The sequence below is a fragment of the Ochotona curzoniae genome, unplaced genomic scaffold (genome assembly GCF_017591425.1).
Source record: "Ochotona curzoniae isolate NIBS_2020 unplaced genomic scaffold, NIBS_Ocur_1.0 scaffold_3208, whole genome shotgun sequence".
NCBI classification, from domain to species: Eukaryota; Metazoa; Chordata; class Mammalia; order Lagomorpha; family Ochotonidae; genus Ochotona; species Ochotona curzoniae.
In genome coordinates, this window is record NW_024467106.1 from 5,106,008 (window position 1) to 5,133,283 (window position 27,276).

A 27,276-nucleotide genomic window follows, 5' to 3' on the forward strand; every position below is an offset into this window, starting at 1 on the left:
CATGGGTAAAATCCTGGTCACGGGCCTGGCCAAAGGGCTAAAGTCCTTGCCTTGCATGTGCCAGGATCCCATTTAGGTGCCGGTTCCAATCCTGGCAGCCCCACTTATCATCTAACTCCCTGCTTGTGGCCTGGGAAAGCAGTTGAGGACGGCCCAAAGCCTCGGGACCCTGCACCTGGGTGGGAGACTTGCAGGCTCCTGGCTTCAGATCGGTGCAGCTCCGGCCGTTGTGGCTGCTTGGGGAGTGAATTAACAGACAGATCTTCCTCTTTCTCTCTCTCCCTCTTTCTCTCTCTGTATACCTGACTTTCCAATAAAAATAAATCTTAAAAGAACAAACAAAACAGCTCACACTGGCTTGGCCAAAACTGGGTGTCTGGCATGTGGGTTCTGAACCTTAAAGAGCGGAATTCTATGAGAGTCACAGGTTACTAGCAACCTTCAGGAAACAAACAGATACTCTAACGATATGGTGTTTACTTGGGAGTTAGGGGGGCCGTGGACACAGAAGTCCTCTTTCAGGGGGCTGGTAGAAAGTAAAACTCATACAGGTAAACTAGTTTCCAGACTATTCTGAAGCGGTAATCCTTGTCCAGAGGCAGGAACGGTGGAGGTGTTGAAGGAGCTGACAAGGGCAGCTGCCGTGCAGGTGCTCACACAGAAGGATCCTTTGTGAGTCTGTGGCGGCCTTTGCTAGGCGGTGGTTTTGGCAGAGGCTCCCGCCAGTTCCTGTGTGGTGATCGCTTCCCTGTCGGCCCCACGGCTGCCTGACCTCCTCCCACATTATGCATCCTGCGGGAGGGCTGGGCGCCCTCGCATGCTGCCAGCCTTCATGTTTCCCCCTCTAGGTGGAAATCTTTCTCTGAAGTGCTGTTGTTGCTGCATCATCTTGCAGCCGGAGTATGACCGGCCTGGGGTGCTGGGCCAGAGCTGCCTCAGTCTGTGGCTCTGCCCTCACCTCAGAGGTGAGGATTTTAGCTTTAAGTTACTGTGCCAGGCCCTACTTTACATAAAATTTTAAAAAGTTACTTTTGGGCCTGGCGCCATAGCCTAGTGGCTAAAATCCTCACCTTGAAAGTGCTGGGATCCCATATGGGCGCCAGTTCTAATCCCGGCAGCCCTGGTTCCCATCCAGCTCCCTGCTTGTGGCCTGGGAAGGCAGTCGAGAACAGCCCTTGGGACCCTGCACCTGTGTGGGAGACCTGGAAGAAGTTCCTGGCTCCTGGCTTCGGATTGGTGCAGCACTGGCTGTTGCGGCCACTTGCAGAGAATCATCAGACAGAAGATCTTCCTATCTGTCTCTCCTCCTCTCTGTATATCTGACTTTCCAATAAAAAACAAATAAATATTTAAAAAGAAGTACTTTAAAAAAAACTAATAAATCTTTTAAAAAAACATTTTTATTAGAAAGGCAGATTTACAAAGAGAAGGAAAAACAGAAAGTTCTTCCACGCGCTGGATCACTACCCGAGTGGCTGCAACAGCTGAAGTGAGCTAACCTGAAGCCAGGAACCAAGAGTTTCTTCAGGGTGCAGGGTCCTAAGGCCTTAGGCCATCACTACTGCTTTCCCAAGTCATAAGTAGCGAGTTGGATGGGAAGTGCAGTACCCAGGATATGAACTGATGCCCATATTGGATCCTGGCATGTACAAGCTGAGGATTCAGCAACTGAGCCATCATACCAGGTTCCCATTTTGCATTGTTTGTGGCCAATATCTAGGCTTAAAAGCAACCAACTGACTAGTGCCATATGTGGTGGCTCAACAAGCTAATCCTCTACTTACAGAGCCAGCATCCTGTGGTGCTTATTCGTATTCCAGCTACTCCACTTCCCAGCCAGCTCCCTGCCTGTGGCCTGGGAAAGCAGCGGAGGACGGCCCAAAGACTTAGAAATCTGCACTCACGTGGGAGACCCAGAAGAAGCTCCTCGTTCCTGGCTTCAGATCAGTTCAGCTCCAGCCATGGAGGCCATTTGGGGAGTGAACCAGTGAACTGAGGATCTTTCTCTGTGCCTCTCCTTCTTTCTGTAAATCTGCCTTTCTAATAAATTGAAAAAACTAAATAAATAATAAGAGCTACAATCTAAGAACAGGTATGTTATACTTTTCCCTTAGAAACAGCTTTTCTCCCCTCAGCTTTACCAGAGATTGGGAACAAAAACAAAAGAATGTGTGTGAAAACTGAGCAGTTCTCGGGGCCCGGCACGGTGGCGCAAGTGGTTAAGTCCTCGCCTTGCACGCCCGGGATCCCATATGGGCGCCAGTTCTAATCCCGGTAGCCCTGCTTCTCATCCACCTCCCTGCTTGTGGCCTGGGAAAGCAGTCGAGGATGGTCCAAGGCCTTGGGATCCTGCCCCCACATGGGAGACCTGGAGGAAGCTCCTGGCTCCTGGCTTCGGATTGGTTCAGCTCTGGCTTTTGTGTCCGCTCGGGGAGTGAACCATCAGACGGAAGACCTTCCTCTCTGTCTTGCCTCTCTGTACATCTGCCTTTCCAATAAAAAATAAAAGTTTTGTCCTAATGTAGACTGGTTAGAGTGCTCCTTAATGGGAAGAAGGAAATACAGGAGAAAACTAAAGCTTGAGCGAGCTGCAGGCAGGCAGAGCTAGCTTGACAGGTCTGAGGAAGTTGCACATGACTTAGGAGAGGCAATCCTGGGAAAGGAATTGCGCATGGAATCAAGGTGGCTCGCATTTAGAAGAAATCGTTATGTCTAAGCTTTTTTTTTGCGTTTAGAAGAAATCGTTACGTCTAAGCTTTTTTTTTTTTTTTTCCAAGAATGGAGTGCTGATACCCTGAAACAAAACTGGGATCTTGCTCACTCCCAGTTGTCACACAGGCACTCCTGCAAACCTAAGCTGCAGAGGCAGGCTTGGACTAAACCCCCGCATTGCCACTTACCGGCTGACACACCCTGGGCAAGTCACTCTACCTGTTTCCTCATCTGTGAGATGAGAACGCAGTGTGAAAGCTCTGCGGCTAAAGTCCTCACCTTGAATGCGCTGGTGTCCTAAATGGTTGCTGGTTCCAATCCCAGCAGCCCTACTTCCCATCCAGCTCCCTGCCTGTGGCCCGGGAAAGCAGTCGAGGACGGCCCAAAGCCTTGGGACCCTGCACTTGCGTGGGAGACACAGAAGAAGCTCCTGGCTCCTGATCATCAGTACAGCTCTGGCCATTGCAGCTGCTTGGGGAGTGAATCAGCGGACAGAAGATCTTCCTCTCTGTCTCTCCTCCTCTCTGTATATCTGCCTTTCCAATAAAAACTAAATAAATCTTAAAAAAAAAAATGAGAACACCAATTCCCCACAGTATACTTTCAATCACCGAGACAGGGGATACAAGGTCTCGCACTTGCAAGCAGTCTCAGTCTCTCTCTCCCTGCCCCCTTTGTTACTGTTTTATCACCAAACAGAAAGATCCGTGTACAGAGTCACACAGACACGGCTCCATTTACTGACCATCACCACACATATCTGGGCACAGGCACCACCGGCTTTTCAGGAGCCCCAGAGCGGGGAACATCTCCCTTTGCCCTTGCCCCTTTTTCTCGAGGCTGCTTCTTGCCTCCACCTGGGCTCTTCAGAAGTCTTCTGGCATTTTCTCCCTGGAACCCTCACAGGTGCCCTGGGTGGGCTCTCGCTGTGCCTGTGGGGCAGCGGACACGGCGCAGTGACCCTTGCTCAATCATTCACGTCCAGGCCAAATTCCGGGTATAACTCTTTGGTGGTGACACCTCGGATCACAGCTGAAAGACAAGAAGGAGGACTAAGCAGCGAGGGAGGCGGCCGGCCGAAGCCCTGGGCCACCTGCAACTCACACCTCTGAATTCGCACCAGAACCCCTGACTGGCCAGTCATCACCCTCCTGTTCCTTGCAGGCCTCTCCCCTTTGTTCTGGTTTGCTCACCCCACACTAAACACTGGCTCCTGAGCTGGCCCAGCTTCCAGCTACTGTGCACAACACCGGCATTGCGAGAACTCCGTGAACCCTCACCCAGTAGTTATTTTTAGGCTTTATTTATTCGCAAGGCAGGTCTTATCCTGCAGCTTACTCCCCAGATTCCTCAATGGTCCCAGGCTGTGTTGCACCAAAGTAAGGAGCCGGGAACTCAAAATGGCTCAATTCCGATGTCCCTTGCTGGTGACCATCACTACTGCCCACCAGAGCCTGCATTAGCAAGGAGTTGAGAGGAAGGATCTAGAAGAAGGTCTGGAATCCAGGTACCTGGAGCGTGGGACCTGGAGTCTTTAGGCTAGACCGAGTCACCTTTAGACGGAGCCCCTTTAGAATTCCTGCAGCACATACGGTAGCCACAGTCATTGGTTTAAAATGTGAACTCATCATCTCCCACACTCGTTGTACACCTGTCAGGGTAGCAGGGCCCAAGCAGCAGCCTCACCCCACAGCCCCCATAATGTGGATGCCCCTTCCTCTCGCAGGGAGATTTCTCAAAGCCTCCTCTGACCACCTTAGTTGGCTCTCAAGGGCTACCTGTTCCTCCCTCAGCTCTCCTGCCAACTATGTACTTCCCTTCATGTGCCACATTTGATAATGAACCAGCTGTACTCATTTGCTTATTCATCAGCGTTTCTACCCGAATGCTAGAGGGAAGCCACGTGGGAACAGTGTCAAGCGCCTGACTGAGACCGGGTGCAGCAGCCTAGCGGTTAAAGTCCTCGCCTTGCACTCCTGGGATCCCATATGGGCACCGGTTCTAATCCCAGCAGCCCCGCTTCCCATCAAGCTTGCTGCTTGTGGCCTGGAAAAGCAGTCGAGAACAGCCCAAAGCCTTGGGACCCTACACTGGTGTGGGAGACCTGGAAGAGGCTGTACGCTCCGGGCTTTGGATCAGCTCAGCTCTGGCTGTTGCAGCCACTTGCGGAGTGAATCATTGGATGGAAGATCTTCCTCTCTGTATATCTGACTTTACAATAAAAATAAATCTTAAAGCACCTGACTCACCGCAGCTTCCCCAGCACCCTGAGAGGGCTTGGCTCAGGACAGGAGCTCTGAAAGGGAGAGGCCCACCAGCTCCAGTTCATGGAAAGGGATGACTCAACTGGGTTTTACCCACCAAGAGCTGACACTGCTGGGCTGCAGGTAAAGCTCCTTTGTTCTCTAGAGCTCTGAACTTCCACTTCCTCCATTTCTTTCTTTCTTTTTTTTTTTTTTTTTATTGGAAAGTCAGATATACAGAGAGGAGGAGAGCTTTGGGCTGTCCTCGACTGCTTTCCCAGGCCACAAGCAGGGAGCTGGATGGGAAGTGCAGCTGCCAGGATTAGAACCGGTGCCCATATGAGATCCCAGGCGTGTTCAAGGCAAGGACTTTAACTTCTAGGCCTTGGCGCCAGGGGCTCCACTTCCTCCATTTCTATCTCCCTGTTTTTACCTCCCTGCCCCCAAGCCCTTAGGGCCCATCCTCTAATGAAACTGAGAAAGGCTGGAGCTGGCTGGGCAGAAGATCGCCACCCTGTGGGTGGATGGGACTGGAGAGGCTGAAGAACTTCTGCCCAGTTCCTCAACCTCAGGCCAGCACCATGGTCAGCCAGCGGAGACAAACAGGTGTCTGAGCCTTGGCTAAAGCCCTCAGATGGCAAAATTCTGTTCAAAGAAGGAAATTCTCCTTTAAGCCACCCTTTCTGCATCAGTCAGTTGGCCCCTAGAGGCACAGAGAGCATCTCTGTCAGTCTGAGCCAACCCTGCACTATGGTCTAACAGGCGGCCAAGTCCCACTCAAATCTGTCTTCAGCCCCAAAGCAGGCTCTTTATTTGGGGGAAAAACCCAGACACTGAGGCAGGAGCTATACTGCTGCTTCGCTGGTGGCTGGGGAGAGCAGAAGCAATGAGAAGAAGGGTTGGTGAATTCCAGGAACAGGTCAGCTGAGAAGGGTGGGAAGGTTGGCAAGTTAGGAAGCCCCAGAGCCAAGTCCAACCCACTAGAGGGCAGCAACATGACCCCTAAGCCCTGGGGCCCCTCGGGACTCAGGCTCACCTAGCTTGCCCAGCAGCATCTGCCCTACATCCTTGATGTCATTGTACTCATGGAGCTGGGAGATGTGGTCCTCCAGTTCGTCCACACTGTAGCCACTAGGATGAGGGATGGAGAGGTTAAGCTGTGAGGAGCCAGGCTCTGGAAGAGATGAGAACTCTGCCTAAAGGCTCAACGAGGCCCTGGGGATGCTCCGGTGGCAATATGGGCTCCACCCTCATTACACCTAGAGCAGGGCAGGGGATCACTCCTGCCAAATGGACAGAAGAACCCCCAGGCAGGCATGGCATAGCCCCCCATGTCTCCTGGCCACAGCTGGAGACTCGTAGGATAAGCACATGATCCAAGCAGCCACCAACTCCCAAAGCCTGCTTGGTCTCTGTAGGTGGCTATAGCGAGGGATTCGAGACAACCAGCTCTCTCCGCACACGGAAAACCTCAGTGGCATGAAGAGAATGGAGTCTACGTGCAGCCAGAAGCAGAGGGAGGGGATGTGGCCCCGAGAGACTGGGGAGAGGAAGCCTTCAATCCTTTCCAGTCTTGGTGCTAGGCCCTGCCCAGCCTGTGACCCTCTGTGGGCAGGAGCTTGTGGAAATGTCCTGAACCCTATCAACAGCACAGTCCTGTTCCTAGGCTGAGCTGCATGTTGGTTGTGCTGGCACTTGTTGAAAGCTACCTTAGTAGCTGGCACAATGGCTCAATTGGCTAATCCTCCCCTTGCAAATGCTGAGATCCCATACGGGCCCCGGTTTGTGTCCCGGCTGCATCCTTCCCGTCCAGCTCCTTGCCTGTGGCCTGGGATAACAGTGGAGGAAGGAACAAAGATATGGGACCCTGCACCTGTGTGGGACACCCAGAAAAAGCTCCTGGCTCCTGGCTTCAGCTCAGATCCAGCGGTTGCAGCCATTTAGGAAGTGAACCAACAAATGGAAGATCTTTCTTTCTGTGTCTCCTCTCTGTAAATCTGCCTTTCCAATAAAAATAAATAAATCTTTTAAAAAAGAGCAAGCCACCTTAGCCATGCTGAGAACCCCAGGAACACTTACTCAGAAATTAACTGGGAGATCTCCTTGTCCAGCAGCTCCCTCTTCTCCTTTAGCTTCTCAATGTCAAGGAGCAGAGAGTCCTCGGTGACCCCATCTGCCTGGGCAGTCTTCGAGGATGGTCGCTGGGTGGCAGAAAAAAGTCACTGGCCAAGCTGACCAGCTGCCCACAATACAGAACTTGCATGAAGCCTGGCAGTGGGTACTTGCTTCTGCTTAGTAATAGGGCCCCCAACCTTCAGAGTAACGCTACACTTCCCAGCTTCCCTTGGTCTGTAGCGTGGCCCTGGCAAGTGGAACTCAAGCAACAATATCTGGGAACTGTCCTTCTGGGTGAGGGCTGGCCTTTCCCTGGCCTTCCGCTTTCCAGCCGGCTAGAATGTGAAATGTGGAGAGGAGCAGCCATCTTGGATGAGGTTGGCAGAAGTCATGTGTTGAAGATGTGTTGGGAAAAGATGGAGGCTTGGGTCCCTGACAACTTTTTTTTTTTTAAGGTTTATTTATTTTTATTGCGAAGGCAGATATACAGAGAGGAGGAGAGACCGAGAGGAAGATCCTCTGTCCGATGGTTCATTCCCCAAGTGACCACAACAGCCAGTGCTGTGCCGACCCAAAGCCAGGAGCCAGGAACCTCCTCTGGGTCTCCCACAGCTGCAGGATCCCAAGGCTTTGGGCTGTTCTCGACTGCTTTCCCAGGCCACAAGCAGGGAGCTGGATGGGAACTGGTTGCCCATATGGGATCCTGGTGCACTCAAGGTGAGAACCTTAACCACTAAGCTATCTTGCCGGGCCCTCTGTTGACTATGCCCCTGTTATTTGGGATTTTCCTGTCTCTCAGCCAAACCCAATCATAACCATTGGGCCTGCCCTAGCCTCCAGTCTGACTCCAGGTAATCTGCTCCAGGGGCTTTATAATGTCACTGGGTTCATAATGTCAGAAGGTAACAAAACCCTGTGCCCCAGGGCTACAGCTCGCTTCTGCCCTTCCCACCTCCAGCAGCTATGTGCACAGTCAGTCTTCACCATGTGGATGCGGAATGATCGGTCTGCAGGTGAGACAAGGAGACACTGAGGCCGGAATGGTCTGTTCTTAGGTCCATGGCTTGCAACTAGTCATTCAGCAAACAGCAAGTGAGCAGTCTGCTAGGCACTGGCATAGGCTGCAGCAGTAAACAAGACATCAAGGACAACACCCAACACCTGGGTTGCTTCCTCAGGGACCACCACTAAAGCTCTAGTCCCACAGCAGCCAATCGGAAAGGCCACCCCAACCACCTTATCCAAAATGTTAACACCTCAAATATTACGATCCCCTTGCCCTGAAGTTTTATGGCGTTTCTTCCCACTTGACACACTAAATATTAGAATCTTAACATCAGGACAGTTGCAATGGTTCAACTGGCCAGTCCTCAGCCTGCAAGGGTGGCATCTCATATAAGCTTCAGTTTATATCTGGACTGCTCCAACCCCGCCCAGCTCCCTGCTTGTGGCCTGGGAAAGCAGTCAAGGACGGCCCCAAGCCTTGGGACCCTGCATCTGCATGGGAGACAGGAGGCTCCTGGCTTCCGATTGGCTGTCGCAGCCACTTGGGGGAGTGAATCAGCAGACAGAAGATCTTCCTCTCTGTGTCTTCTCTCCTATGTATATATGACTTTCCAGTAAAAATAAATAAACCTTTAAAAAGATGAATATTATTAAAATGAATATTAAAAAATGAATATTTTTTTAAAGACTTTACTTCTTTTTATTGAGAAGGCATCTATACAGAGAGAAGCAGATATAAAGATCTTCTGTCCTCTGGTTCACTCCCCAAGTGGACGCAATGGCAGGAGCTGAGCAGTTGATCCGAATCCAGGAGGCAGGAGCTTCTTCCAGGTCTCCCACTCAGGTGCAGGGTCCCATGGTTTGGGGCCGTCCTCTACTTCTTTCCCAGGTCACAAGCAGGGAACTGGATGGGAAGTGGAGCAACCAGGACACTAATTAAATAAAACATAAAAAAAAAAAAAATCAAAAGCAGCTCCATCTGTTGCTATCAGAAAAGCGTTAAGAGGCCTGCCAGTGTGGTGGTGCTCAGGCCTACAGCGCCTACAGTGCCAGCATGCCATCCAGGAAGTTTCCTGCTTATGACCTGGGAAAGCAGCAGAGGATGGAACAAATCCTTAGATTCCTACACCCATGGGGGACCCAGAAGAAGCTCCTGAGTCCTGGCTTTGGAGTTACAGAGAGACTGCAACAGTCAGTCCTGGGCTTATTTTTATTTTTCTTTTATTTGTATAAATTTTATGTTTTATACTTTTTACATATTTGATTAGGGTGTGAAGGGTCAAGTGCTAGAGGAAAGACCTGGGCCTATCTTTTAAAGAAAAGAAAGGTCAGGAATCTAGCATGGTAGTCTAGTGGCTAAAGTCCTTGCCTTGTACTCCTGGGAGCCCATATAGGCACTGGTTCTAATCCCGGCAGCCCTACTTCCCATCCAGCTCCCTGCCTGTGGCCCAAAGCCTTGGGACCCTGCACCTGTGTGGGAGACCTGGAGGAAGCGCCTGGCTTTGGATCGGCACAGCACTGGCCGTTGTGGTGAGTTGGGGAGTGAACCATCAGACAGAAGATTTTCTTCTCTCTCTCCTCCTCTCTGTATATCTGCCTTTCCAATAAAAATAAATAAATCTCTTTTTAAAAAAAAAAAACAAAAAGGTCAGGGCTGAATCAGAAGTTGAGCAGCTGGGACTCAAATGGGATGCTGGGGCTTAACCTGCTAGGCCACAATGCAGATCCATGAAGTGTGTATGTGTGTGTGTGTGCAATTGTTTTCAAAATCAAACAAGAAAGAAATACTGTTATGCAGAGTCCAACGCAGCAGGAAGTTTAGAGAGCATGGCTGCTGTATTTCTCTGAGCCAATGCAGTACCAAAGCCCTCTCCCGCAGCAACAAAAGCAGTCCCGCGCTTCCACCAGGTCTCCAGGGCTGCCTGCAACTTACCTACCAGTCTGGCTTTTGGTCCCACTACCCCGGGGAGCCCTTCTTGCCCAGGTTCCCCTTCTCCCCCTTGGAGAACTTAACTCCTACTGTTGAGGATTTGGTTTTGGGGTGTTTCGTGCCTGTTCACGCTCTTTAGCTTGTGGCTCTTGGAGAGCAGGTCCTGCCGACACACACTTACCCCAAGTGGCTGGTTGGGGCAGCTGTTTTCCAAAGTCTTTCAGGATGTAATTGAGAGTGGGGATGGGAGGGGGTGAGAGGAGACTGAGCTTGGGGGTGCTGCCAGAGGTACCTACAGGAGCTGGGCTGCGAGAGAACAGAAACCAGCAGCGGGGGGCGGTCAAGAGCCCCGGGGGTGCAGGGACAAGATGGGGAGGGCCCCCTCCCTCCCCCCGTCATGAAGATGGGGAGTCGCCAAGTGGACTGCTGCTGGGGTGGAGGTGGGCTAGGAAAGGACGTGAGTGTGGCGGGGTACAAGTACACTCGGGGTGCCGGCCCAGACATCCTCACAGGATGCGGGGGGGACACACAGGTCGGAACACAAAGGTCCGGGGGCGCTAAGGGCCACACTCCCGGGTCGGGAGCTGCAGGCTACTTACCGGAGACCGGAAGGCCCCGCGGCAGCTTCGGCTGGGTCCTGCTTCAGTCCTGGAGAGGAATCGTGGGGAAGAGGCTGATGAGCCTCCCAGAGCTCGCTGCGAGAAGACGGGGCCGGAGGGGGCGCGCCAGGAGATGGGACTCAGGAGTGCTCCCCCCGGAAGGGGCAGATACGGTTCCGTGGTCAGAGCGGGACCTTCGAGGAAGGGGTGGCTGTGAAACGGGGACTGTCTAAAAGGACTTTTCAGGGGGTCCTTGAGGTGTTTTCTGAAAGGACATGGGAGGAGTCAGAAAAGGACTGTGAAGTGATACAATTTCCCCCTGCCGTGCGTCCCCCCGCCCACCTCCTGAGTCCTGGAGTCCGAGGTCCCCGGTTAGGGGGCGTCTTCAACGAAGGTGGGTCCAGGGCGAGGGGCCTAATAGCGGCCTTTGCGGTCCGCCAGGTCCCTAGGATTCTATGGTAAACGCCATGAACCAGCGAGCCCTGAAAGCTGCGCGCGCAGCTCTGTCCTGAGGGGGCGGGGCCCAACTCTCGGGATGCGCGCGCAGCTTCCATTTTGAAGCCTCGAGATGCCCAACGATTCGACCACGCCTTTCTTTATGCCATCTTTCTCGGTGGCCAATGGGCTTCCAGAATTGAGGCCACGCCCACATAGCGTCGCTTAGTTCTGCCCCGACCCTGCCTTTTCTGGCTCAGTCACACATCTGCGCGGTAGCTGCCGGAAGCGACTTCGCATTGGTTGCTGGGAATCGTGGTGATGTGGCCCCCCCTTCCCCCTCCCCGCCCCGCGATGTCGGAGGAAACCCGGCAAAGCAAATTGGCTGCGGCCAGGAAAAAGGTAAAAAGCTCCGAGTCGCGCTCCCGCCCCCTGCCCGGACCAGGCCCACTGCCCTTCCGACGGCCGGACGGCGGCCTGGGTGTGTGCCACTGCCCGAGACACGTCGGGGTCGCGCCCCTGGGCGCCCCTTGGCCGGTGTCCCCAGCCCGGGCGTCCCGGCCAGCCCCGCCCCTCAGCCGCCCAGCCCCCGCCCTCGCTGGGCGCCCCTGGGTGACTTTGGGCCGGTGACTCTTCTCGGGGCTCCTCGCCTCCTGCCTGTAGCTCCCCAGGACCGCCAGGCTCCAAAGACTCGGGGTCCCGGGGCCCCGTGCTCCCCTCCCCCTCGGCGGAGCGGCGACTCGGGCGTGGGTAGGGCACTGTGGAATGTAGGTAGGCCGAATGGCCCTGGGAACTGTCATTATCGCCTTTGATCTTCCCATCCTGTCGCCTAAGGGTCTTCACTCCTTTTCCGGTTCCATCTGGATGGGGGACCTAGTAGGCAAGGGCCCATTCTGGCCCTCTATTGCTCCCAGAATTTAGTGTGAAGTGTGTGTACCTGTTCAGTGAGCTCGGAATGCCCGCAGTATGCCCACAGGTGCCCATGGAAAACGTGTGTGGTTTGGTTTTCTGACAGGTTTCTACCCTCCAGAGAGGCTTTTTGGTTTTTTGTTGCTGTTGTTTTTTTCTTTGAAATTGAAATTGCATGACTGGGATGGACAGCCTCACCTTAAGAGCCCTCTGGAGTTCAGAACTGCTGTATCCTCTGTGGGACAGGTTTTAGCCAGCCAAACTTTGGGGCTAGACCATCTCCCTCTTGCACTTTCCTCCCATCAGCCTTTCAAGCTGGGGGTGATCTGGGTGCCACAGAAGAACTGGGGGGCATCTCCGTGGAGCCTCCCCATAGCTTGGTTCAGAACCTTGGCATAGTTGGTGAGACCGTGAGAGATTCCTGGCTGGAATATGCTTGAGTTTGCTCTTTCTTTTTAGGTTTCTGGGGTTCAGGTATAATACGTAGGAAAGGAGCCCGTGTCTTGTTCCCAAACCACACAGCATTCCTTCCTGACGACACCTTGCTTAATTTTCTACCTCTGCCTCTCTGGGTTTACTTCCACCATGGCTGCCAGAGCTAGAAACTGTATTCCTGTTTATGAAAGCCATGTTCGTTAGACCTTACCCAGCCATCATGCTAACTAACCCGCTTAGGGTTGTTGGTGATGTGAAGTCCGATGGCAGACGTGAGTGTAGGGTCTTAGAGTGTGCTAGAATCTTTACTGTGTTTCTTTCCCACAGTTACGAGAGTACCAGCAGAAGAATAGTGCAGGTGGTCTTCCGGAAGTGAAGAAGAAGAAGAAGAAGCTTAAAAATGACAGCAGCCCGGAGAGAAGCCCCTCTGAGGACAGTCACTCCCCGGAGGACGTAAGTCCTGGCTGGCCAGGCTCTGCAGGGCAGCAGGGCGGGGGGACCAAGGCGGCCATGGGCAAGGTGGTGGAAGGGAGTGTCAGATTGTGGTTAAGAATTCTGGGTTTGAATCCTGCCTTCCTGCTAGGGGTGTGATTTGGGGCAGTTGCTTAAGCCCCCTGCATCTGGGTTTCTACAACTATAAAGTAGATGAGGCCAATGTTGTTTCACTTCATGAAACTTCTGTGAGATGTCTCTTGTTTTGATGTTAATCACTGCTACAAGCCCTTGTAAACATTCAGTTGTTGGTGTTTGCTGTTTGGTTTTCCTCCTCCTTGGCCTCACGGCAGGCCAAGGAGAGCAGTACTAGGTTAGGCAGTGGGCTTCAGTTTTCTCTGTAAGAGATTGCTGGAGTTGGACAGAGTCTTCCCCTCTCCCACCTTAGCTGCAGCCTTGTTGCTCTGAAGTCTGGGGCTGGGGTTTGGGGGAGGGCCTAAGAGCTGCGGTGGGTTGTTGACTGCACTTGCTGTGACTCTGGTGGCTGGGCCCTTTCCCGCTGTTTGCTTCTCTGGCAAAGCAGCTGGTCGCCGGTGGCTGGTTGGAAGGATGGCCTGGGGGACCCCAGGGGGTAATCGAACTTTGCTCTTCTTCAGCATCCATTTCCCAGACCCCACCTCCTCTTTCCTGGACTCTTTCTAAGCCACTTCTCTTTCTTCCTTCCCCTGCCCTGGTTTTCCCCTTTTCACCTGCTGTAGATTCAGGACATCCTGAAGGTGCTGGTGTCCGACCTTAATCGTTCCAATGGGGTAGCGCTCCCCCCATGGGACAAGTGCAAGGTGAGGTAGTGCCCAGACCACCCCCTCCCGGCTTGCATGCCCCCAGGTTTGTCTGCTTTAGGGAAATCTTCTGCCTCTGGCTTATTTTACATTGCTGCCTTTAACCCTCGGCCTGCTTGTGTCTGCTTCCATCCCTGCTCCTTCAATTGAGTATTTTTCCCTCCTTCCCTCATGTCTTCTGTCATCTTGTACAGAATAAGGCATGGCTAAGGTAAAAAGTAATTTGGCAGTAACTTTCAGAGCAGGTGTGTGAGACTTGGGCTTCTAAATGCCCTACACAGTGCTAACACAGGAAAGGTTTAAAAATACCCAAGGACCTTTAAGTCTTGTTCTCAGGGCATCTAAAAGAGATGTAGGCCAAAGGGAAGTTGGTGAGGTTTCAAACTGGTGAATTCTTTCTGGTTTGAGAGAACGTTCAGAGAAAATAAACTTGACTTAGAATGACAAAGATGGAGCTTCTCTTCTCAGAGAAACCTGACAAGGATGTGAGGTTAACCAGATGAGTGACCAGGACACGGTGTCCCTAATTGCTTGTAAAAATCGGGTTGGATGCTTAACCATATTCGCTGGGCCCTTAGCTGAACAGCGGCAACAGTAGATGAATGAGGTAGGAAGTGTGGCAGAGTCCTCCAGAAGAGAAAAGGGGGAAGGTGGCAGTGCACCAGGTGCTTGGTGCCAGGTGGGCCTGAGGCGGGAGCAGGTGGCATTTAAGGTTAGTGTGAAGATTAAAGGTGGGTACCACTCATCCACTTGGGTAGGGGAGAGGCTGTGGGGAGAGGCTGTGGGAGAGATGGAGTGGTAGCTGACATTGTGAGGTCATAGAGTACCTTGCCAGGATGCAGAGAACCTGGGATTGGAGAGGGAGCAACACACTGCACACAGGGCTAGGTAGGCTGTAACCCCCAGATGTGACCTTGGCACTTCCTCCTTAATGAACTGCCCCAGGGCCATCTGCCAAGCTGGAATATTGGAGCTGAAGCCAGAGTCGGGCCTGGGGAAAGGGACCATTGGCTGTATTTGAGGGGTTTTCAGCTGTCACATCTGTTCCTACCTCAGAGGAGAGACCAAGTGGTACAGTCACAGGCAGGACACAGGCCTGATGGAGTCCCACAGCTGTTTCCATGGCTTTCCTTGTGGCAATGGTTAGGGGCTCAGGGCTTCATTTTCCTCCTTTGAGGAGACTGGTCGGCTTTCACCCAGAAGAATCTTTGCCCAGCTGCTCCTTGTTGTACATTTGAACCTGTTCTCCATTGGTAGCTGTTTTCCTGTGGAAGCTTCTGATCCAGGACTACAGGGCTAGGACACGGGTCTCCTGAGCAGAGCCGGTGTCTCCAGAAATGAGGGATGATGGAGAGAGAAAATGGGATGGGTTATGTTGAAGGGGATGGATTTTTTAAAAAAAACTTCCATACTTAGCTACAAACAATGCTTTTTATTAAAAGTTTTTTAGAAATTTGAGGGGCAAAAGAGAGAGCGCTCCTGTTTGCTAGCTCATTGCTGAAGTGCAAAGGCTTGGGCTGGCTGGGCTAGCTGGGGCTGGGAGCTGAATCAAGGTCTCCCTCGTGCATGGAAGAGCTCAGTTACTTGAGCTATCACTGTAGTCTCCCAGGGATTGCGTTGGCCAGGAGCTCAGAGGCCGGAGTGGAGCTGGGTGTCAGACTTGATCGGGCGCCTTGATATATGACATGCGAGCCTTCTCAACCGGCACCTTGACTGCTGGTCTAAACCTTCACCCCAAAGACTCAAACTTAGGGATTCATTTGATTGTTCACAGAATAAATATGTTGCATATATTTAAAATTGCTAAGCGAGGTTGGCAGTCTGGCACGGCACATTAAGCCACTATCTGCAATGCCAGCATCCGATGTGGGTAAGTCCTGGCTGCTCCATATCCAATCCAGCTCCCTTAATGTGCCTGGGAAGATGGCCCAGGTTCTTGGGCCCCTGAATCCACAGGAGCAATCTGGACGAAACTCTTGTTCCTGGCTTCAGCCTGGCCCTGTCCCTATCTGCTGGGAAGTGAATCGGTAGATGGAAGATCTCTCTCTCTGCCTTTCAAATTGACCTTTAAAAACAAATCTGATTGCTCAGAGAGCTGTCCCCCCACTTCCCAGTGGCTCCTGTGGCTAATCTTAAGGATCAGTGAAAAGATTCTGGATCCATGGCTGCGAGTGTTACCACCCGTGAAGTTCCAAGCCTGGCCGGCTGCCCAGTGCCTGCTATCACCCATTAGATTTGAGTTGTGGAAGTTGTCAGGACAACTCCAGCTTCCAGGGACAGCATTCTCTCTGGGCAGTGGGTCGTGTGGCCATGTCATGGTAAGGCTGCAGAGTTCGCAGGGCCCAGAGAGTGGAGAGTACTGCTGACTGGCCCCACACCCGCACTCAGCCCGCCTGCTAGCGTCACTTGTACACCATCCTTGCTGTTTGCTCTTGTCTGGCCTGTTGACATTCGTTGGTCTCTGGAGCCCAACATTTGGACCAGGAGTTAAGCCTGAGCTCCAAGAGAGGCTGGATGGGGCTGACCATGCAAGTGGGTTCAGCTGAGGAAGAGAAAGAGGCTTCATAACTCCCAAGTACTAAAGCTTAGGCTCATTCCCCATGGAGAGTGTCCCTCTGGTTTCGAGGAGCCCAGGTCAAAGGAACAGACCTGTTGCTGTGGGTTTCTGGCTGCATTTTGGAAATTGGTGGTCATGACCGTGGGATAGCTGTGACTTCATTTAACTCCAGAAAGCAGCCTTTTTCCTCGAAAAGCTACTAATCTGAGAAACAGAAGTGATGATTGCAGCAGAGAGTGGGAGAAGGAGAAACGTAGGGGAACAGGAGATGGCAGAGGGCTCCCTTGACATGACCCACACTGGGCCTCCAGGAGCTCTGCCCAGCAGGGGGCCTAGGCTTGAGGGGGGCCCACTCTGCAACACAGATTGGTTTTCTACAACCCTGTCGGGTTCCCTGCCTTTAGTCCCCTTTCTCTGTAACCTGCTGTGGCCATCCAGGCCAGAGCCTTCACTGACCTCCAAGGAGAACCAGATCCCAGTGTCTGTGAAGGTCACACAGCGCCGCCCTCTCTCCCCTCTGCGCTTTGCCCACCTGAAAAGCAACTGTGTCCTGAAGCCTGGACAAGCCATCCTCACTCCCCCCAGTGGTTCCCAGCATGCATGACTAGCACTGGCTGCAGCAGTGTCTATCCTGCCTGCTCTGTGCCCCATGTCCACATGCCCCACGGCCCCCTGACCTGCCGCTCTGTTTTCTGGCAGGCGCCCAAAGATCGCATTGCTACTGCACCACCAGCTGCTGATGACACCGTGCCGCTTGGTGGTGTCGCTTCCCCTGACGCTAGTCTAACTAGCATGGCGTCAACTCAGGTTTGTGCCTGCCTGCCTCTGCCCACTGCTCTTTTGATGCCCTCATGCCATCTTCCTTCTCAAAGAAGCTGTACCTACTTTGCCATCTCATAGCCTGTCTTCAGGCAGCTGGGCTCCTTTCTGCACTGGGATGGGGGAGGCCAGGACTCAGCTTTCGCTTGAGGCTTGCGTCAATGAAAGGTTGCTGAAAAGAGCCTGGCTCACCCTCCGTCTTGGGTGCTCTTCCTGGAAATCACATGATCACCATGTCTTTTTGTTGTTGTTGTTCTTCCTCAACAGAATAATGATGCTGACAATGCTCCTGCCCTCATGGATGAGACCAGGTGAGTATGTCCTTTTGGGGTGGCAGTCCCAACACTGTGGGCTACAGGGTGGGCCACTGCCCAGAACTCTCTCCCTACAGCCCTGACCTGTGTGTCTCTAATCCTTAGGACTTTATCATCAACCGAGAGCCTGCGACAACTTTCACAACAACTCAACGGTCTTGTATCCGAGGTAACCAGGGAAATTGGGACTCAGAAAGGGAGTAGGGAGCAGAAAAGTATAGCAGTGGAGGCAGGGAAGATCCTGGGACCCGCTGACTTGCCCGGCATCATGGGGCCTGTCGGGTCACGTCTTCTCCCTGGCTGCCATCCACAGGAGGTGACATTGCATGGGAAGGGAGGGTGGTGAGCCCAAGAGAAGCTGGCACAGAGGACCATGGCAGGAAAAGGCCAAGTTGGGCAGAGAAGGGCTTGGGAGTTGCCAGAGGGGGCTGGGAGGATAGGGACAAGATAAAGTCCTGAGGGCGGGGGTGGCGGGTGTTGCAGGGGAAGGCATGGCATCTCTGTCTGAACTCCTGTCTCTTGTAGTCAACATCCTACATTAATGGGGAGGGCCTCACTTCTTCTAACATGAAGGATCTAGAGGTGAGTGGCTCTGCAGGCTGCCCCCCTTCATCCCCTGGCAGGGGCTTTGCACCCTGCTGCCAGCTGAGACAGCTCCCCCCAGCCCTAATGACTGCTCTCTCTACCTCTTCCCCAACCCTCCTGCAACTCCTCCTCTCTGCATGCGCCTCAGAGCCGGTACCAAGAGCTGGCAGTAGCCCTGGACTCCAGCTATCTAACAAACAAACAACTCAGTAACACCATAGAGGAACTGGTAAGAGTCCAGTGTGGCGTGGGTCCCCCGATTTCATGCTGCCCACCCTGGCCTCCAGTTTCCCCCATGGGGCTCTGAAGAAAGGGGCTGTGGTGGCCCCCGGTTCCAAGGGAAAATAGGGGGTGTGGGAGGCCCAGGTCTCAGCTGGAGGGGGACCCCAGAGCATGAGCATGTGGCATGGCTCTACCTGTGGCTGCCCTCTGCACCTCCTCTCTCCTTCAGATACCCCTGCTTGTATCCTGGCCCCACTTGCCCCAAGGTCGTGGCTACTTGTGGCACACTGTGTGCTTTTCACCCCATGTCCCTGATGGCAGGCATACAGGCGTAGTCCCTGACCTCTGAGTAGCTTGTGCAAAGTGCACCCCTGTGAATCAGAACTCAGCAGAAGGCCCATCTGTGTTCTCTCAGATCCCATTTCTGCATGTTCATATTGCTGTTCCCCCAAAGAGAATCCCAAATGAAAACACACAAGGACCCACATCTTCCTTTCCTTGGAAACTTGAGGACAGTCCTGCTCCCATAGGCTCTGAGAACTTGCTAGTCCTTCCCTGGCCCCCGGCCGCCCCTTGCTGCTCTGGGAGTGAAGGGGGTGCATCCTTGGTCGCCTTCCTTTGACTCTTCCCCCCTCCCCCCCACAGAAACAACAGAACCAGGAAACTCTGGATCAAGTGGAAAAAGTAATGTGATTTCCATGTCTGCTTATTGCATGGCTGCTGGGTCTGCACCCCACTCCCATCCCAACCCCACCTCTACAGGGCCCCTGAAATTCCAGTCTTATCCATGGGCCACGCCCAGGGCCACGGGTGGCATCCTGGGAGTGCAGGCCTCCGTCATTCCATCTCTGTCTCTCCTAGTAAGGGATGTCCCTTTGCTCTTCCTATAGGAGAAGAAAGAATGTCAGCAAAAGTTGGCCAAGGAACAGGGGGCTCTGCGAGAACAACTGCAGGTGAGGGGACGGGGTGTGGTCCCCAGCGCCCCCTGGAGGAGGGTCCTCGCTCGCGCCCTGAACATTATCTGCCTTTTATCTTCAAGGTACACATTCAGACCATTGGGATTCTTGTGTCTGAAAAGGCAGACTTACAGTCAGCCCTGGCTCACACCCAGCAGGCAGCAAGACAGAAGGCAGGTGAGGCTGAGTGCCCGTTCATCCTTTAGCCACGCACCTGACTGGTTTCTGGAGGAGTGTGCGTGTGTGTGTGGTAGGGGGCTGTCCTTGGGACACCATCTCTACCCGTCTCATTCCAGGGGAGTCAGAAGACCTTGCTAGCCGCCTGCAGGCTTCCCGCCAGCGTGTTGGAGAGCTGGAGCGGACCCTGTCTGCCGTTTCCACCCAGCAGAAGCAGACGGACAAGGTGAGCCCAGGTGCTTGGCCAGCCATGAGCAACCTGGCTTTCCCGAGCAGGGCATCAGCATGAAGAAGGTCCCCTGTACAGCATGGAGTGACTCAGATACAATCGGAGCCAGCCATTTCCTGCCACTTTCATTGTGTGGTGACAAACAGCCTGGTGCTGAGTTGGGTGGGGGTGGCTGTGCCAGGTGAGCCTCGGAGGCCAGGTGCTAGGAGATGAGCTGTGAAGTGCAGACATGGGCAGTTTGCACTCACAGAGGTGGCTGTGTAAGATCTGAAAAGGGTCACACATCTGGGAAGAGGGACATGGGAGCTGTGAGTCCCTTCACTTCTGTCCCTGCTGGCCACATGAATGCACCCTCCATGTCTGTATCCTCATTTCCAAGGAGGGGGGAAATAGCCCAGAGAATGGGACCAGCAGGTCCAGATCTCAGACAAGCGCTGAATGAACCTCCAGGACACTTAGTGGGATTTTTTCTCTGTAGAGCAGGTAACAGTGTCTGCCTCCTGGTGGTGGCTATCAGACCCTAACAGGGCTCCTAGCACTCAGGAAGGGTCTCAGTGGTGGCCCTACTAACAGTGATGCCAACAACAGGGGGACCCTGCTGTGTCTGCACCTGTGCTACCCAGCTGGGAGTCCGAGCTCTCTGCCCTGAGTCTTTAGGGTTTGGCAGTCCCTTGGCTTTGCGGGAGCTGAGCAAGGGGGGTGATGGCATCGTTCCTGTAGCTGTCGTCCGCAGTGCACCAATCACATCTTGGTGCTGCCATGTGCCTGACTTAGCTTTTTCTGTGTTTGCAGCACAACAAGGAGCTGACCAAAGAGCGAGATGCTCTCAAACTGGAATTATACAAGAACAAGTAGGATGGGAGAGGCGGGGTGGGGAATGTGGAGTGGGGCCCTTGTTAGTGCAGGTGGACGTGAGGAGGAGGTGGCTGTACAGGCTGGGCCCTGTGTAGATCCAAGCTCTAGCCTTCCCTGTGTCACCAGTTCATAGGATGGCCTCAGGGAGCTCAGGTTCTGCCTCTGGGCTGCCACTTGATTGTTGGAGACCCCTCCAAAGCCAGGGCCCAGTGGAGGTGCACCAAGACGAAGAGTAGGTCACCAAAGCCCTGTGGTTTCTTCACTATCCTCTCTGTCACCTCTCGTCACAGCAAAAACAACGAGGACCTGAAGGAGCAGAACTCTGAACTGGAGGAGCGGCTCCGTGTCCTGCTCAAAGAGAAGGCGACCCTGCAGCTGGGAACAGAGGAGCTGCAGAAGAAGTTGGAGATGTCAGAGCTGCTGTTACAGCAGGTGAGAGGCAACAGGCTGCCAGGGCCCGGTCCTGGCCCGCAGGCCGCCATCTCCAGGGACTCGTAGGGAAAGCCTCCAGCCAAGCACTGCAGTTTGGGGTCCATGTTCTGGTCCTTCCACAGAATCCTCCAGAAATTGCTAGAATTCTACACAGAGGGGTTCTGCCTAAGCTATGGAATCAGAACCTCAGTAAGACAGTTCTTCAGACATCTCAGTGTTTAAACATCTCAGTTTCCATTTGAAAGGCAAAGGGCAACAGTTATAGGTAGCGAGAGATCGCTTTTCTGTCCACCGTTCCCAGATGCGTGCAGCAGCCAGGGCTGGGCCAGACTGAAGGCAGGAGCTTGACACTCCTTCCGGGTCTTCCGAGTGCATGCTAGGCCATCGCCTGCAGCTTCCTAGGCTGTGCATTACCAGGAAGCCGCACGGGAAGTGGAGTAGCTGTGCTTGGAAGCAGGCACTCTGCTGTGGGATGCTAGTATGCCCAGCAGCAGTGTAACCATAGCACCGAATACCTGCCCCACAAACATCCCTTCATAAGTCACATTCACGTGGCTAGTCCAGGAGTCTGCTTCCTTCCTCTGGGGCCCCAAACCAAAACTTGAACTCTCAGGCAACCCCGCCTGGCAGGGGGTGGGGGTGCTGTCCACATCTAAACTTGTCCTTCCCTATTCAGTTCTCCAGCCGCACTGAAGTCCCTGATGAGAACCAGCAGCTTCAGCGGGCAATGGAGGAGCGGGCCCTCCTGGAGAGCCGTGTGGGACAGGTGAGACTTGGCAGCAGAAGGGGGCCTGTGCAAGGAGGACCGTAGCCCTGGGTGACAAGGAGCAGGTGAGGACCAGGGTGGTGCCCATCCTTGCAGCTACTGGAGATCCAGAAAAATCTACAGCTGGACAGAGACCGGTATATGGAGAATCTGAAGGAGGAGCGCAACATGTGGCAGGAAAGGATGAAGCAGATGTCTGCCCAGGTGAGGCCAACCCACAGTGGGCAGGACACTGGGTCTATCTGAGCGTGTGTGAGATGGGCTCGGCAGGTGCACCTACTACTGCATCTAGCCTGAGATGGCTGTGCATTGGGGTTTTGGTGGCAGCATCGATGCAGAGAGAGGTGGCCCTGTCCACTCATGGCTGTCTGCTCTGTGCCTTGGGCAGATGTCCTCGCTGAGGGAGGAGAAGGAACAGAGCCTGAATCAGGTGCAGGAGCTAGAGACCAGCTTGGCCGAGCTCAGGAGCCAGATTGGTAAGCAGGGTAGGTGTGGCCTGGGAGTAGGTATCTGAGCGCTGAAGACTGCTGCTTAGAGTACCCAGGGTGCGGCACAGAGGCAGAGAGAAAGGAGGTCCATGCCAGGGGACAGCAAGTCTTATCTCAGCCTCATGGGGTGTCATGCCCATGGCCAACCTTCACTTTGAACATAAACAGGAAACCTCTGTGAAAGTGGCTGTAGGATGAGTGAGCATCTGAGTATGAAGAATCATCAGCTGAAAGCCAGCGTGGTGGGAGGTGGGGGGTGGGGTACAGCATTTGGAGCTAAGTACCAAGAAAGGAGGGGGTCCCCTGGAAGTCCTGAGAGGAGCAGGTTCCCTGACAGCAACTACTTTTTTCAGTGGAGTCTCCTGCCCTGGAGCCCCCAGCGGCCCCTGCAGGGCCGTCGGAGACAGAGCAGCAGCTGCAGGCAGAGGCCGAAAAGCTGCAGAAGGAGCTGGCAAGCCTGACGGAACAGCTCCAGGCCCAGGTGCGGGACAACGAGGGCCTGTCCCGTCTGAACCAGCAGCAGGAGCAGCGGCTGCTGCACCTGGAGCTGCAGTCTGAGCTGTGGGACAACCAGGCCGAAGAGCGCAAGCAAATTCTGGAGACTATGCAGAACGACCGTACTACCATCAGCCGGGCGCTCACCCAGAACCGTGAGCTCAAGGAGCAGCTGGCCGAGCTGCAGAACGGCTTCGTGCGCCTGGTGTGTGGAGGCCTTGCTTGGGCCGAATGCTTCCCTCTGGACCTCCTGTTTTCCTGCCTGTCAAATGGGACAGTGTAGACATGGGAAAGGCCACTGTGGGAGGCCTCCTTGCTGGAGAAAAGCGGCTGATTCCCCAGCCTGCTGCCAGCCCTCCCTGCCATGTGGGAGGTGGGCAACACAGTGGTGGGGTCTCCAGCAGCTTTGGGGGCGGCCCCTGACTACTCATCTCTCATGCAGACCAATGACAACATGGAGCTCACCAGCTCACTGCAGTCTGAGCAGCACGTGAAGAACGAGCTGGCCAAGAAGCTGGGCCAGCTGCAGGAGAAGCTGGGCGAACTGAAGGAGATGGTATGGCCAGCCCTGCCTGGGCCTGAGGGGGCGGGGCCTGGGGCACATCTCTGCTGAGGGCAGGCATGACCCTCGTGTCAACTGTTCATTGCTCCTGCTCTTTGCCTCTTAGAGGAGGGTAGCCCTGGGCTCCTGCCAGTCCTGGACATGGTCATGGCAGCGAGAGGCGTGTAACCAGCACCAAATGCTGAGCCTCCAGGTTCCTGAAGTGAGAAAGGAGATGAGTGTTGCTTCCTCATAGAGGTGTTAGGGATTAGATGGGATCATGCATATGAAGTGTTAGGCCTGAGCACACCCTAAACACCTTATGCTTTTGCTGTCTGGCCTGTGGCCTAAAGTTCCATAGGAAAGAAGGTTATGGGGCAGCATACAGGAAGCATGGGGCTCTGTGTACCACCAATGGAAGGGCCCAGAACCTGGAAGTGAGCTGCCACTTCCTCTCATCTCATCTGTCGCTCACCTCCACCCCCCACCTGGTGTCTTCCCCCAGGTGGAGCTGAAGAGCCAGGAGGCTCAGAACCTGGAGCAGCAGCGAGACCAGTACCTGGCTCACCTGCAGCAGTATGTGGCCGCCTACCAGCAGCACGTGGCCGCCTACCAGCAGCTGAACTCCGAGAAGGAGGCACTGCACAAGCAGCTGCTGTTGCAGACACAGGTCCTGGACCGGCTGCAGCACGAGGAGGTGCAGGGCAAGGTGGCAATTGAGGTTGCTCGCCAGGAGCTGCAGGAGACCCAGGTGAGCCAGCCACTGGCCAAGTCCTTCCCCTAACCCCTCGGGAAGAACCTGCCACCTTCAAGCCTTCTCAGACCTCCCGGCCCTGATTGCAGGAACGCCTGGAAGCCACCAGCCAGCAGAACCAGCAGCTACAAGCCCAGCTGAGTCTCCTGTGCCTCCCTGGAGAGGGTGAGAGAAACTGGCTTTGGGTTGGGGATGGGGCTTGGGGACGTAAAGGGAAGAGGCAACAGCCTGGGGAAGGAGGTGGCGTGCCCCAGAGCCCCAAGTCACACAGGGAGGCGTTGAGCAGAAGTGGTCCCTGGGTTTTCCTCCTGGGCCCGTCTCTCTCACTGGATGGTCTGACTGCCCCCTGCCACTTCCCCAGGGGGAGATGAAGAAGAGGAGGAGGAGGAGGAGGCGATAGCCCAGGCCAAAGTGACCATCCCGGAGGAGCTTGAGAGCAGAGAGGCCTTGGTAAGCCAGGCTGTCCTCTGCCTTCTCCACTTCTGCCTGCCTGCCTGTGTGTTCACTCCTCGACACTCCTTAGAGCTGGATATCCTGCCCCCTCCCTCACTCTTCTTGCCCATAGGTGGCATTTTTCAACTCAGCTCTCGCTCGTGCTGAGGAGCAGCAGGCCCAGCTGCGCGGGCAGTTGAAGGAGCAGAAGGCACGCTGCCAACGCCTGGCTCGCCTGGAGGTGCTATCCCAGGGGGAGCCAGAGATGAGGACCCCAGGCCCCGACACCAGGGGTGACTACGTGTCTGGGGAGACCCACCAGGCCCTGCAGGGGTCCATGGAGAAGCTACAGGTGAGGGGAGGTGTCTCCCACCACAGGCCAGGAAGGGTAGGGACAGGGCCAGTCACAGATGACCCCTAAACCCATGACCTTGGCCCCAGCACCGCTTCCGGGAGGTGATGCAGGAGAAGGCGGACCTTCGAGAGCGTGTGGAGGAGCTAGAACATCGCTGTATCCAGCTCTCTGGGGAGACGGACACCATCGGTGAGCCAGGGGACCTGGGGTGAGGGGGAAAGCACCAAGCCTTGAGGCTGAGCTCTGCCCCTGCCCCATCTCTGCAGGAGAATACATCGCCCTCTACCAGAACCAGAGGGCGATGCTGAAGGAGCGGCATCGGGAAAAGGAGGAGTACATCAGCCGCCTGGCCCAGGACAAAGAGGAGATGAAGGTGGGGCCCCTGGACCCCGCCTCCCAGGGCACAGGCCACGGCCAGGGGCACGGGGGCGCTGAGTGAGTACGTCTCCCTCCAGATCAAGCTGCTGGAGCTGCAGGAACTGGTGCTACAGCTGGTGAGCCAGCGCGACCAGTGGCAGAGCAGATTGGTGGCTGCAGCCCCAAGCCCTCCAAGTGAACCCACCCCTGAGGGCTCGCCAGTCCTCCCGGACGCTGCTGCCCAGCAGGCTGGTGAGGAGAGATGCCCTGAGGGAGTGGGCAGGCTGGTGGGCAGCCCAGCAGGTTGCTTAGAGCTTTCTCTGACTCCCAAGATCTTCGGGAAGTAAGCCTCACCGACCCCGAGGAGCCAGTGCATGGAGAAGCCGGGGAAGATGCTGCTGCCAAGAACCCCACTGCGCAGCAGATCATGCGGCTGCTGCAGGAGATCCAGAACCCGCGGGAGCGCCCAGGCCTGGGTGCCATTCCCTGCATCCCCTTCTTCTACCGGGCTGATGAGCACGATGAAGTTAAGATCATGATTGTCTAAATGCCACATGCCGTCAGCCCAGAGATGTTGGGGCCCAGCCCACCCAGTCCTTGTCACTCCGTCCTTGACCCCTACCCTTTCCTCTGTCACTCCTTCCAAGTTACCCTACCCCCTTAGCAAGCTAAGACCCCTAACGGGGAGAGCAAGTTACAGACCCCTTGCCACTTTTGTTATCTTGGCAAGGGGTCCTAAGTTGTTTGGCAGGGTTCCTCTCTGAAGGACCCTCAGGGGCTCCTGGTGACCTCCTCACAAGCTCCATCATTAAGGACCTCTGTCAACGGGAGCAGCTCCATCCTTAAAGGCCTCCGTCAACGAGGCCAGCAATTACATGGCCCTTAGAACAGGCAGGGGCATTGTGCAAAAGGGCATCTGGGTGGGGGTATCTGGGCAAGGGCAACTTTGGGTGAGGAAATCTGCGCAGGGGCAAGTTCGGGTGAGAGTCCTGGGTGAGGGTTTCTGGGTGGAGAGCATTTTCTACTGAGGGCCTCTGGGACGGGGCCTCTAGATGGAGCACATCATAAGCTGAGGGTTTCTGGGTGGGGAGCATCTTAAACTGGGAGTGTCTGGGTGAGGGGCTCAAGGATGAGAGCATCTTCAGCCAAGGGTTTCTGGGTGGGGAGCATTTTTGACTGAGGGTACCTGAGTGAGGGCAACTTCTGGCAAGGATATCTGGGCAAGGGCAACTTCAAGGAACTTGGGTAAGGGTATCTGGGTGGGGAGCATCTTCTACTGAGGGCCTCTATTTGGGAGCATCTTTGACTGAGGGTCCTGGGTGCAGGCAGCTTTGGGTGAGGGATCTGGGCGGGGCTTCTGGTCAGGCCCCTCTTTGAATAGGAAAATTCTCATTCAGGGATGTTCCCAACCCAGCAAGGTCTTTGGTCTTTAGGGTTTGGGACTAGCGGTAGGCCTGGTTGGGGCAGAGTCTGTAAGAGGAGGCTCTGCCCTCTCACCTGCCCCGGAAGACTCCGGGGGCTGGTCCCGTGAGGGCATGTCACAGCCCTTAGCACACATGGGGCTCCCCATGGGCCCACAAGAGCAGCGTCGGGCAGGGACGGCTCTCTAATCAGTGCCTTTGCTGCTAGGCAGGACAGTGGGGGGCCACGCTGTCACAGCTCAAGGCGCATGGGGCAGGCAGTTGGGGAACCTGCTTCCCTTTTTCAGGCACTTTGGGGCAGGGCAGGAGGCAGAATTCTGTCCAGCTTTATGAAAGTTGGGGCTAACTATAAGCTCAGTGAGGGGAGAGGCTGCTGGAGGCGGTCTTCCCCTGCCCCCATGTACATATTGTACTTGTGTAACATTTTGTATATTCCGGGGGTCGGGCCACCCCCTGTATCATAATGGAGGCTGGAGCTGATAAAAGAGGAGGAGGTCTTAATTATTTGGGGTCAGGGAACTTATTTATTAAATGACAGGAAGGAGGCGGAGACAGGGCTGTGTAACCCTGGTGATGTAACTCCTGTTACTTTGGTTTTTATTTTGAAATAAATGGATTTAGCCATAGTGTGTTGCTGTTGTGTCACTGGACCCCAGCGTCTGGTCGTGCTGGGGCTAGGCAGGCAGTGGCCTGGGGAAGGGGCCCCACCAGCAACGCAGCAGCCTCTGTGCTGTATGGAGCCCTGGAGCGTCCACATGTGTCCAGCTCAGCCATGAGGCATCTTCCAGAGCAGTTTCTTGCACACTGCTCGGGGATAGCCTGATGGGGCCATTCTAGGGGGACTGCCAGGGGAGCTATGACAGTTCT

At 54.6% G+C, this 27,276-nt stretch overlaps 2 protein-coding genes across 7 annotated transcripts; one reads left to right on the forward strand and one right to left on the reverse strand.

Moving 5' to 3' along the window:
• Positions 1-3,429: 3,429 nt before the first annotated feature.
• SWI5 (SWI5 homologous recombination repair protein) lies at positions 3,430-11,158 on the reverse strand. The gene is made up of 5 exons (XM_040962744.1): positions 10,947-11,158; positions 10,605-10,653; positions 7,035-7,156; positions 5,992-6,086; positions 3,430-3,744 (listed from the first exon to the last, which is right to left on the reverse strand). Exons 1-5 carry the CDS (start codon positions 11,156-11,158, stop codon positions 3,680-3,682), a joined length of 543 nt encoding a protein of 180 aa, XP_040818678.1. The 3' UTR covers positions 3,430-3,679.
• Positions 11,159-11,295: 137 nt separating this feature from the next.
• On the forward strand, positions 11,296-27,027 carry GOLGA2 (golgin A2). Of its 6 annotated transcripts, XM_040962786.1 has the most exons (27): positions 11,296-11,441; positions 12,711-12,836; positions 13,574-13,654; positions 16,911-17,018; positions 17,298-17,341; positions 17,450-17,513; positions 17,870-17,926; positions 18,078-18,158; positions 18,797-18,835; positions 19,042-19,104; positions 19,191-19,284; positions 19,404-19,510; positions 20,306-20,364; positions 20,659-20,800; positions 21,477-21,566; positions 21,663-21,770; positions 21,955-22,042; positions 22,408-22,754; positions 22,992-23,105; positions 23,596-23,841; positions 23,934-24,009; positions 24,206-24,294; positions 24,410-24,628; positions 24,718-24,820; positions 24,898-25,004; positions 25,087-25,240; positions 25,321-27,027. In XM_040962786.1, exons 1-27 carry the CDS (start codon positions 11,361-11,363, stop codon positions 25,533-25,535), a joined length of 3,102 nt encoding a protein of 1,033 aa, XP_040818720.1. In that variant the 5' UTR covers positions 11,296-11,360; the 3' UTR covers positions 25,536-27,027. The 6 variants fall into 6 exon arrangements, with proteins under 6 accessions (XP_040818720.1, XP_040818722.1, XP_040818721.1 ...); XM_040962788.1 differs by lacking the exon at positions 18,078-18,158 and having other exon boundaries at positions 11,328-11,441; XM_040962787.1 differs by lacking the exon at positions 13,574-13,654 and having other exon boundaries at positions 11,328-11,441.
• The last annotated feature ends 249 nt before the right edge of the window (positions 27,028-27,276 follow it).